Genomic DNA, 12,391 nt, shown 5'->3' with positions numbered 1-12,391 from the left:
AGAGAAGGCATCTTCTGCTGAAGATGCCCCCTCAAAGGCCCGGCTTTGGCTGTAGCTCACCAGAGTGGAGACTGGAATTAAGTTCATCTCCCACAAAGCAAACCACACCCCATTTCCATCTATTAATTCAAGGAGAATGCACTATGACCTTTCATGCATAGACAGAACAAGCAAAATACTGCCAACATTTTAACAGACTGCTCATTTCATGAAATAGCTAAGAATTCTACTTTCATTCTACAGGGAAAAGTCAATAAAACGTTTAGTATTGAAACCATCTAAGAAATAGTGTCCTGTGTCCAAATGCGTTTTGAAGACTGAATGGCTTTTAAGCCTTCTTACGAGGGGACAGCAGTTTCCACTAATTCCCTCTGCTTGCAGTAGCCCACCGACGTGTGTGTGTGTGTGGGGGGGGGGGTCAGTGGATCCTCAGCACAGGGACAAAGTGGGAATCAGCAAGGGGACCAGACAAAGTACAGCAGAGTACAGTGACCAAGATGATAAGCACCTTCCCTACAAGGGAAGCTGAAGAGTCTGGGACTTTTCAGTTGAGAAAAGAGGCAATTAAGGGGCAATGTGGTAAGAGGTTTATAAAATTAAACAGTGGGTGGAAACAGCTGACAGAGAGACATTTTTCTCCCCCTCCCAAAATACTAGAACTCAAGGACGTTCAATGACGCTAATGATGCAGTACCTTCAAGATCGCCAAAAAGAAATACTACTTTACACAGAGAGTGATTAAAAAGTGGAATTCTCTGCCAGAGGATGCAGTGATAGAAGAAGGAGAATGGTTGGTTCTTATATACTGATTTTCTCTATCCCAGGGGTGGCCAAATTGTGGCTCTCCAGATGTCCATGGACTACAATTACCATGAGCCCCTGCCAACACGCCCCTGACAATTACAAGATTGTAGCTTTACAAAATTATAATAGAAGACATACTTCATTTGTCTTTTGGGGTTCTTTGAGATCTTCTTCTGGCTGTTCGTATTTCTTCTTCCCACCTTCATCATTATGTCTGAAACAGGCAAAAGCGGAAGCAATTCTAATTGTTGATATCCTTTTGATTTTAGTAAATGGTTTAGGGCAGGGGTAGTCAAACTGCGGCCCTCCAGATGTCCATGGACTACAATTCCCATGAGCCCCATGCTAGCATTCATATTTAGAGAGTTTTAGGAAAACCTATTTGCCATTTTGTATCAGGCAAGCAGTATCTTTCTCCAGTGATTCTCGCACACACCCTGCGAAAAGCACATCTATTTTCATTTAAATATGGGAAACAGTAATGCAGTTTAATTTCCCATATGAGAAAAGGAACGAGTACCTTGACTCCCTCCTCCTTTTCCTGCTTAAGGCCACCTTCTTTTCCAAGAACCTCTGTTCTTTCAGCACATCTTTCATGCTGGCCCCGCCCGCTTTTGAATCGAGGCCTCTGCTGCAAGACTCTTCTGCGTTCTGTCCACTTTTGCCTAAAACAAGAGTCAAAAACCTGAACAGCAATTCTTTTTACATGACTCTCTCGATGGCCAGAAAAACATTTTAGAGGTCAAACAGGATTTCTCTCTTTTACAAAAACAAAACCAAATGGTAGAGACAAACAAGACCATGTTAACTGAAATACAGCCCAAGGAGTATTGGTTTAAACAAAACCCCCACAGCACCTTGGTTGTTGGTTCTCAAGGTCTTTGTTTTCTCTGCAGCTTTCTGTTTCCGCTTTTCTTCCAGTTTTTCTCTGTTAAGACGTCTCCTTAGAAGTCTCTCTTCTTTTTCTTTAGCCTGGAGACAACAGGAAGGGGACAGTGTTACAGGCATGGCCAGAAAGGGGCCTGAGGCCTTTTCCGCAAGGCCACTTGCAGTGTTTGCCACCAGCGGGGAAAGTAGGCTGAACAAGCAGTGTGTGATGGGTCCTTTCACTCATGACCATCGTGCAGCTGCACTTCGCACACTCAAGGTATGTTATGTGACTTTGAGCCTGCACTTCATTGCCTAAGTATTCAAACATTAAAAGGAAATCCACTCTAAACGATGGAATTACACTCCCTCCCTAAAGTTTTAAATTGCTGTTTATTAATGTTTTTGTATGTCGATTTTAGTTCTGGTTTTAATTGTTGGCTCTCTGCCATGGCCTCCAACCATCTGGCTAAAGAATTGGGGGCGGGATATACCCTGCCAGCTGCCCACCAGGAGATAGAGCTGGGTGTCATCTGCATATTGGTGACATCCAGGCCCAAAGCTCCAAACCAGCTGGGTGAGGGGACGCATAAAGATGTTAAATAACATTGGGGAGGGAATCACACCTTATGGAACTCCACATTTGATGGTGTGATTGGTTCTCCCCAATGGCCACCCTCTGTCCTCAATCTTGAAAGATATCAGGTACTGTAAGGCTGTTCCCCTGCATCCTGGCGTTGACAAGGCGGCAAGCAAGAAACTCATGGTCGACAACATTGAATGCTGTTGTCAGATTGAGAAGTATCATCAGTGCCAATCCACCTTATTTATTGATTGATTTGATTTTTAGTCCACCAGTCTCTGGGGATTCATGGTGGGGTACAATATAAAACCCCTATAAAACATGATAAAAACTACATCTGGTAATAGAACAACAGAGCATAAGTTAAAAGATAAGGTAGGATTGGCAGTATAGACCCTCTTCCCATCCCCGGAGCCTTCTACCCCCCCCCCAGGGTGGGGTACACTGGATGTTACCACATAGCCTGGCTCTGACCTCAACCAAAGTCTTGGTGGAAGAGCTCCATTTTGCAGGCCCCGCAGAACTCTAATAGCTCCATCAGGGCCCTCAGCTCTCCTGGGAGCTCATTCCACCAGGTCGGGGCCAGGGACCCCCAGTAGATTAGCACCCGTACAGCAGAGAGTTCTGCAGGGGGCATAAGGAGACAAGCGGTCCCTCAGATGGGCAGGGCCCAAGCCACAGAGGGCCTTAAAGATCAACACCAAAACCTTGAACCTGACCAATGCATCTGCCTCAGCACAGGCTGGATATGGGGCCTCCAAGTGAGGATCCTGGCAGCTGCATTCTGCACCAGCTGAAGTTTCCAGGTCAAGGACAAGGATACGACCACTCAGAGCAAGTTACAGAAATCTGACCTAGAGGTGATGTTGCATGTATCACTGTAGCTAGACAGTACGGGAAGATAGGATGCCAGTAGCCTCACCTGGCAAATGTGGGCTACTCTTGTAATCTGGGCCTCCATAGAAAGGGAGGTATCCAGAATCACCCCCAGATTCCTGGCTGAGGACAAGATGTTAAGGGAAGGGTTGGTAGGCCGACTTCCTGATCTGCCACCTTTCTGCCCAGCCACGGGATCTCCGTCTTTGGGGTTGAGTTTCAGGTGACTCTACTCTAACCATCCAGTAACAGCTTCCAAACCTCTGGCAAATGTATCCAGGGAGAGTTTGGGTGGTTGTCCATGAGGAGATAGAGCCGAGTGTCATCTGCATGTTGATGACACTCTAGCCCATAACTCCAGAGGGCACATAAAGATGTTATATAACATAGGGAGAATATCGCCACTTGTAGGACCCCACAAAGGAGTTGATAAGGGCACGATAATTCCTCTCGCACTGCCACCCTCTGTGTCCGGTTCCCGAGAAAGAAGCACAGGCATTGAATCCCGGCCTCGGCGTGGCATGGGCCAACAAACTCATGGTTGACCATGGCAAATAATGGCCAACAAATCGAGCATCACAAGGATGGCCAAACCGCCTTGATCCAGCCTGCACCAGAGATCATCCACCAAGGTGACCCCACGGCCAGGACAGAAGCCCGACTGGTCCAGCGGGCATCGGAGATCATCTGTCAGAGCAAGCAGCATGGTCTCCATCCATTGGCCAGATTGGAAGCTGGATTGGAACGGGTCCAGGACCAAAGCTTCATTCAGGAATGCCACCTGCTGATCCACAGCTGCTCACTCCACCATCTTCCCCAGAAGCATTAAATGATCATAGAATCATAGAGTTGGAAGGGGCCATACAGGCCATCTAGTCCAACCCCCTGCTCAACGCAGGATTAGCCCTAAGCATCCTAAAGCAAATGAGAGACTGGGCAGTAGCTAGTGGACTCCCATAGAGCTAGTGGTGGTTTCTTCAATACAGGATGTACCACTGCCTCCTTCCCTAATGTCAGGAAGAGATGTATTATCTTCCTGAGTTGGCGTCCCACCTTCTCATGGGCTGTCTTAAGATGTGGTGGGCCTCATTGATGTCCACCTTGTCCTGTGATTGACACCTGAAGTGATCAAATCAACCCCCCAAAGACGGCCAAGCGGCCTGTAGTTTTCTTACTGTATTAAGTGTTGGGGGAAGGCTGCGGCAGAGTGCCAAGATTTTATCTCTGTAGAAGCTTGCAAATTACACGCAGCAGATATCCAACTGACTATTACTTTGGCACCTCTCCAAAATACCCTTGTTAAATAAAATAAAAAGATGTTTTTAACGGGTTAGGAAGTGGAAAGCTGTAAGAGGGGGAAGTGTACAGCGAGTGACAATTAGGGAGCAGAAGGACATAGGAAGGGTATAAAATCATAAGAATTAAGTGTATAAGTATAGGAAAGAAGGAAAAGGCAGTAACCATGAGAGGAAATATGGATGCTTTGCAGGAGTTGGGCAATACAATCATGGAGATACAAGAGAAGGATGCAGGGGGAAGGGGCAGATACGGATATGCTCGAACCCCTTCTAATCTCCATACCATCCCTCCTGATGCAGGGGAGGAGGCTAAGGTTAATAACCCGCCTCTGACATGGACGGTGTGCAATGCCAAGTCAATTAAAAACAACGCTTCCATTCTACAATCATATTTCATAGAGTAGTTGACCTGATGTGCGAGACAGAGACTTGGGTGAGGGAGACCAAAACTGTCACCCCGAAGGAACTGGCACCACCTGGGTATTCCATCCACCATCAGTCACAGATTTCAGGACGTGTGTGTATGTGGGGGGGGGGGGATGGATATACTGATCAGGGAGGATTGCCCCTTCAAGGCACTTCCTGCACCAGTGATGCCAGGCCTTGAATGTGTTGGCCTTGGGTGGGACTCAGCCGAGAGCTTCCCAATCTGGGTGGCATATCGTCTGCCCAACTCTCCACCAGATGCCCAGTCAGCCCTACTAGAGGTGGTGGCAGCCTGGACATTACTGTTCCCTGGACTTTTGGGGGACTTTAATGTCCATGCTGAGCTACCATCCTTTGAGAATGGTTTGAGGCTGGTCTTCTCCACGGCAACGCAAGGACTCTCACAGTTTGTTGTTGGTCCCACACATCAAGCAGGCCACACCCTAGATTTAATCTTTGGTGCAAGTTGGAAGTGGAACTGATGGTGGCTAGTGCCATATAACGGTCAGATCACTATGTCTGAAGGTCTGGCTTCAGTTGCCACCCCTGCCTCAGTTGCGCACTAAGCAGATTTCAGCTTGCTGTGGAGACCTATGGACCCAGGAGGACTCCTGAATGCTCTACAGCAGGGGTAGTCAACCTGTGGTCCTCCAGATGTTCATGGACTTCAATTTCCATGAACCCCTGCCAGAAAATGGGAATTGTAGTCCATGGACATCTGGAGGACCACAGGTTGACTACCCCTGCTCTACAAGGCCAAATGCTTCCTGGCGTCTCGTTTGATGGATTAGTCAGTGACTGGAACAACCAGATGCTGGCTGCCATAGAGAAGATTGCTCCCAGATGTTCCCTGGCCTACAGAGGAGCACCTTGAAAGGAAGCAAGAGTTGAGACGAATTTGGAGGAAAACCTGAAATGAAGCACTCAGTACATCTTATAGCAGGGGTCCTCAACCCTCGGTCCGCGGCCCGGTACCGGGCCGCAAAGGCCATGGTACCGGGCCGCCAGCAGCCATGCCTTCCTCCCCCCCCGCAGCGAGAGGGGGGGAAGAAGCAGGCACGGTCGCCGGCACGCCAGCGACGCATACGTGCACGTGCGGAGCTGCAGTGCATGCGTGTTTGCGCCCCCTGCTGGCGGAAACATGCACGCACGGCAGCTCTGCGCATGCGCGTTAGCGCCACCTAGTGGCGAAAACGCGCATGCGCGACAACTGCACGTGCACGTTTGCGAGCGGCGGTGGCGGCTGGGCCACCGGCTCTCTCCAACCCTCGGAGGCGGTCCCCGACTACTAGAAGGTTGGGGACCGCTGTCTTATAGGATGCTTATGAAAGCCTATGAGATGGCAGTGAAAATAGTAAAATGTGAGTATTACTTTTCATTGCATCAGTGAGCTCGCACCCAGCACAATTGCTTAGGGTAGTTCAGTCACTTATAGCCCTGAAAGGAGGGCACCAAAATAATAGTCAATTGGAGATTAGTTGTGATGCATTGGCGAGCTATTTTGCTGATAAATCTCGGTATTCTGCTGTGATCTTCTCCTTCCCCCAATGATTGATATAGAAAGAGAACTAGAGACCCCTCGGAGGCCTTTGCCAGCTGTTTTTGATGGCTTCAGATGGCTCATGCTGACTGAAGTGGAAAAGGTGCTGTATTCGGTGAGGCCAACCACATGCCCGCTGGACGCATGCCCCTCATGGCTCCTTAAAAAGAGCAATGAGAGATCTTTGACCTCTCCCACTCAACAGAATTCCCAGAGGGGTTAAAGGAAGCAGTGGTTCATCCGTGGGAACCCTTACTGCCTACATCCCCTGAAGAGCACTACGTTTGGCTACCTCCAAATGGCTAATGAAGCCTGGCCCCAAGAAAGTACGTCTGGCCTCAACCAGAGCCAGGACATTTTCTGTCCTGGTCCCCCATTGGTGGAATGAGCTCCCAGAGGAGATCTGGGCCCTGTTAGAACTCACACAGTTCCACAGGGCCAGCAAAATGGAACTCTTCCGCCAAGCTTTTGGTTGGGGTCATGGATCTCCAACATTTACTGGGCCCTCCAAAATTGCAAACAACACAGTCACGGGAATAACTGGAACGAGCTCTACTGGGCAACTGTAATTATGATTGAATGTTTTAATACTGTGGTAAATTTGAAAATTTTATGTGATAGATTTTTAGTATAGTTTAAATTTTGTATTATATATATATATTAACTTTGTACTACACTATGATGCTCACTGCCCTGTGGTATACAAATCTAAATAAATATCAATAATAACAAAAACAATAATCTGCTTCAGAGGCCCTGATGAGGGCAAATTTGTGGCATGTACATTTGTAAATAATAAATAAATGATACGTAATCAAACTTACAACAGATTGGCGACGTTGCTCTACAGTTCGTTCATCATCAGAATCACTATAGTATTTGGAATAAAGGTAAGGCTTATGGACATAAGCATGTCGGCCAGATTTTGGCTTTTTATCATTAGGCTCCCCAGCCTCTGGTCTTGTTTTAATTTGGCTGTGCTCCTCTTCTTCTTCTAGAGCAATGGGAAGAGAATAAAGGCAATATAGAAAAAGTCAAGTTTAAATACAGATGAAGGACGAGATTGATTGTGACATGCACAATATTCCATGAGAGCAATGCTGCTTCTCTGGCCCTCCCTTAGGGGCCTTCTAATCGGGCATCAGACAGCAACAAAGATTCGGTCCACTGACCAGTCAAGCAGTATCAAACACGTTTAAAGCATCAATCCTTCTAGAGCTAAAAAGACCTAAAAAGATGTTGTACTCATCCCTGATTATACGACTGCAAAAACAAAACTGACACTGTAAAGCCCTGGAAATAACTTCTTAAAAAATGGGCTGACCACTTGTGCTTGGAGAGGTTTGCAATCACCGTGGAGGGAGAAAAGGTAAAGCTTCACAGGGACAACAGGGCTCCTAACTCTGCCCCAACAGTGGATGGCATCAATGGGAAAAGATGTGCAGGATCCAATGCAGGAAATTGATGTCTGCTCTGCATCCATCCTTGTGACAAACCTGACTTTGCCTCTGAATGATGGACCATGGAGCTTCTGATGTGGACTTTGTGCCTAGTTCCTTCTTGGCCACTTTATCAAGCAAAATATTGAGTCACCCATCAAGGTGAATTCCAAAGTAACAGATGTATCTAAAAGCCATTGTGGATGAACAGAAGAATAGACTTAAGCATGACTACAGCTAAAGTGAAATATTATTTACTTTATTTACACCCTACCTTTCTCCCCAAGGGAGACTCAAAGCAGCTCACATTGTTCTCTCCTCCTCCATTTTATCCCTACTACAACCCTGTGAGGTAGGCTATGTGACTGAGGTTTTGTGACTGGCCCAAGGTCACCCAGCAAGCTTCCACCTGAGTTTCCGATATCCCAGTCAGGCACTATAACCTCTATGCTATGCTATACACTATCCTAAAATGTTCCACTGGCATTGTCAGTAATACAACAGGGTTAACTGATTAAGGACAATTGCAGTTCAGACCACAGCCATGCATATCTTCAGGGATTTTGCGTGAGCCCCTTCATCCCATCTACTTGGCTTCTGTGTTCCAAGTGAATGTTAGCTTGGGTACCTCAAGGAGCACACCTGGGCTCACTTTTACATACACCCACAGAAGGTGTATACACCCACAGAGGACTGGACCAGGATAGATCTGACTCACATCTAACAGGGGAGATCACCAGGCCTGGTTCAACTTGTACATTTGCTCTGGACCCTGATAAAGCACTGCTATTCAGACCTAGCAAATGGTGTGTATTTTAACATCTCCTTGGTTCTATTGGCAAAGAACTCCAGTGTGTCTCTGAAACTTAACTTACCATCAGAAACAATCTCTCCTTCTTCTGTGCTGTCCGAAAGCACAAGTTCCTCTTCACTCTCTTCTTCAAAGGAAGAAAGGTCACTGGTGTGCACAGAACTGACTGTGATATCACTGAGTATCTCTGCATCAGAATCCTCCAAAACTAGTTCGGAAAGAAAGAAAAATCACTACTACTTCTGGATACCGCTTCCTTTTTTTGCCAATTTCCCTTCCTGGCTACAGTCTGCAGTAGTGCTTTCCCAAATGACTAAGGACACGAATGAGAAACAGATGCACTAAACAGAAACACAATAGACAAAAAACTATATCACAATATTCACCATCCCCAAGTTCACTGTATTAGCTACCAATGTTTGGATGTGGAAATGTGCTGCTAATATTTTGCAGATGTTGCCACTTGCAATGTTACAGAATTATAAATGTATAACTCCAATACAGCATATAAATTAGCTAAGCAGATGTCTGAACTTGAAAATTTACCATTACATTATAAATGAACCCCCCTCTCCTGAACAATGCTTCTTGAAGTGCAGAATTGCCAAGATTTATTTAATTGGGGCACAACGTTCTCAGTCACGCCCGGCACAATTATCTTTAACCGCTCCTAGCGGAGCGGATTAAATAAAGCAGTAAGGGCGCCGAGGGCAGGCCCTGTCCGGGATGAGGAAGGGTGCCGATAGGCCCCTTCCCCCAGACTGACAATCGGAGGGCCCAATTGACAGGGCTTTTTTGGCCCTGGCCCCATCCTGGTGGAATGAGCTCCCGGAAGAGCTAAGGGCCCTGTCGGAGTTAACAGCTTTCCGCAGGGCCTGCAAGACGGAGCTCCTCCGCCAGGCATATGGTTGAGGCCAGGTCGGGCAGTCCCGACATTAGATCTGGGCTCCCTGGGTTCATCTGAATGATCTGATTGCCTCACTCCCATATTAGCAACCTGAGGTCCCTTGGCTAATGTGGGGCGGTTTGGAGGGGGTTAGTGGGGTTAGTTAGTTCTCGCCTGTTGCCTAACGTTGATAACGTTGATAGTGTGGATTTGTTTTAATGGTTTTAACTATTGGTTTTATTGCAATTATTATCTTGTAAACCGCCGTGGGCCTAAGGGAACGGCGGTATAAAGGTTTAATAAATAAAAATAAATAAATAAACCCCAAGCCCCAAATCTCATCATCCCTCACCCACCCACCGTTGCATACTCACTGTCTTTTGTACTCTCACTTGCTTTGTGTTTACTGCTGTTTTTGTCCCCAGCTGAATGTTTGATCGATTCTGGCTCTTTCTCTTTCGCCCCCTTTTCTTCTCGTGCTTTCAGAATGTCGTCGTTCTTTTTCAAGTGTTCCATCTTCTTCTCCAGTTTTTCCTTCTTCTCTTTCTTCCTCTCCCCTTTCTCAGAGCTCTCCGTCTTCCTGTCCGCCAGCCTGCTTTTCTGCTCGTCCCCTTCCTGCCCACCATCCTTGCTTGGGTTGATTAAACCAGGAGCTTCTTTTGGCACAGTTTTTCTTTCTTCACTGGAAGAGAAGTTATTTACCTCTTCCCCATTTGTTACCATATCTGCACCTTCCTCGGCAGAGTTCCAGGGTTTCTCCCCATCCAGCATATCCTCAGCATTTCGCTCTCGCTCAATCCCACCGTCGACACTCTGCTGAGATGAGAGTTTTCTTGAAGTTCTGTCAGTCGCCCTGGCATTCGTGACCTCCGTGGAAGCCCGGGCAGCACTGGCCTCTTGGTTGAGAGAGGTTATGGTTTCCAAAATGGACATGGCGTCACTAGCCACCCCCGCACCAGGAGTGACAACAGGAACACCTTTGAGAAAGATACAGAAAAACAAAATGTGTTGCTGAAAAATCTGCCCTCACACTAACACATTCAGGTGCAACAGGAAAAAGAAGATTATTCCCCCTTCTCATCAAAGACCTAAACATCCAATGAATCACCAAAGAGGCGCTTTATGTATGGTCAGTCAAATGTCAGCAAGTTGTACATACTGATACACACCAGACAATTGAAGATCTGTAGAGAACCAGAGGAAAATATTGTTCTCAAAGGCAATCAACTTTATTCAGTAAATACATGTATTGTTTTCATGAGATACGTGTTCAGGAAGTTTGTCATGGCACCCATGTTAAGATTAAAAAACAAGCCTGACAACACAAACTACCAGCAAACGTTAACATTCATCAAGTTTCTGGAATTTACCATCAAGTACATGATAATAAATTAATAGGGCTTAAAGTGACCTGAAAAATGGACTTCCAGAGATGCACAACAGTTTAAACTGATCCCCTCAGCCCTCCCCAGCTGAAATGACGCTCAAGGACACTCATCCTTCCTCTGCTGCTACCCGTGGCTCTCCTTCGGCTCCCTCCTTACTGTCAGGACTCTGGGCACTTTCACCCAAATGGTTTGATTGCAAAAACAAGGTGGGATTGTTTCAGAGGTAGCACTTTTCAGAGGGATTCTTGTAAAGAGCGTACTTGGATTAGATTTTGCATATCAGATGGCCTTTTTTTCTTGTACCTTTTTTGTGTTCACACTCAATTTTGAGCTATATCTCAAGCTACATCGAAAAACTGCTTTAGTTTTAAAAAATAAAAACAACAAAAAACCCACCCTGTAGGGGCATGAAAAATAAACTGCCTCAGTTCAAAATGCTCTGAACAGTTCAGATGGCACTGTATGCAACCCAGAAATGCAACCAATGACAAAACCTAAAGAAAAATGGTTTACATTGCACCTTAAGATGCAAAAAATAAACATTTCATCAACAGAACAGATGGCAGTTTAAAGAGTTGGCCTTCGTGAAATGCAAAATAAAAATTGTTCTCCATCAGAGCCTGTCTGAAAATGATCTGAATCTCCTGGAAAAGGGTTCACCCTTCGTTAGATAGCACTAGAAAGTACCATAAACATGTAACCCTGTTTCAGCTGTGTCCATTTCTTGTGCTTTGGTACAGATTATTTGCCGAGGCTCTATGCTATTAAAATCAGATACAAAATAGTAAATTCAGACCTTAATTCTGCAGTCTAAATAAGAGAACCATTAATGATCAACTAATATCAGACATAATAGAGCATAGGGAACCCTTTCAAGAGCAAGGTTTTCATCATGAGGACACCACAAAGGGTGGAATTCTGCCATTTCTGGCTCAGAAATAAGCTCCTGAAGATGAGAAGCCAGGAACGGCTTCGTCTGTGCAGATCCCAAGCTATGCAGTGATTCACAGAGGAGCAGGCATTCCGAGATACCTTTAAAATCTCAAACCACCGGAGTCAGATATCTTAGAGAAAACCTGTACAAGCCAGCTGGTCCCCCTGAAGTCTACACAAAATCTAAGGGCAGCCCCATGTTGGGTTCTTTAGCTGAATACAGGTATGTATGATATTCTGGCCTCCATCAAAGCCTGTGTGTTCTGTCACAATCCTGGACCAGGGAGCAATGCCAAATCAGAATGTGTTCTAGATCAGCTCATTCCCGCCCAAAACTAACGTTGATCACCACCCAACATATCCCCTTTTTCATGCAGCTTCAACTTCACTTCACTCGCCCAACCCTTATAAAATTGTAGTCCCCAGCGTTCTTTGCTGGGAGGTGTGTCAATTCAACAAGGTTCACACTAATGTCAAATCACTCCTGGACCAGAGGCTAGCCATACGTACTAGGGATGTGCGCTTTGTCTCGGCTGCCTC

General features: G+C 46.2%; 1 protein-coding gene across 6 annotated transcripts in view; it reads right to left on the bottom strand.

Annotated features, from left to right (window-relative positions):
• LOC143845321 (biorientation of chromosomes in cell division protein 1-like 1) overlaps positions 1-12,391 on the bottom strand; it is a 56,363-nt gene that overhangs the window by 29,197 nt on the left and 14,775 nt on the right. For 5 of the 6 annotated variants that reach the window (XR_013234358.1, XR_013234359.1, XM_077353589.1 and 2 more), the window contains exons 4-9: positions 9,905-10,507; positions 8,709-8,852; positions 7,219-7,388; positions 1,662-1,776; positions 1,325-1,469; positions 943-1,018 (exon numbers count right to left, since the gene is read on the bottom strand). Coding sequence is in view for 4 of the 6 variants with exons in the window: in XM_077353589.1 (XP_077209704.1) it covers positions 943-1,018; positions 1,325-1,469; positions 1,662-1,776; positions 7,219-7,388; positions 8,709-8,852; positions 9,905-10,507 (1,253 nt within the window). In the remaining 2 variants the exon portion in view is untranslated. The remainder of the gene's footprint in view (positions 1-942; positions 1,019-1,324; positions 1,470-1,661; positions 1,777-7,218; positions 7,389-8,708; positions 8,853-9,904; positions 10,508-12,391) is intronic. The other variant, XM_077353591.1, reaches the window with a different exon arrangement.

This window comes from Paroedura picta, chromosome 10 (genome assembly GCF_049243985.1).
Source record: "Paroedura picta isolate Pp20150507F chromosome 10, Ppicta_v3.0, whole genome shotgun sequence".
NCBI lineage: Eukaryota > Metazoa > Chordata > Lepidosauria > Squamata > Gekkonidae > Paroedura > Paroedura picta.
The sequence above is the reverse complement of the archived record's forward strand: the minus strand, read 5'-3'. Positions and strand labels throughout refer to the sequence as shown.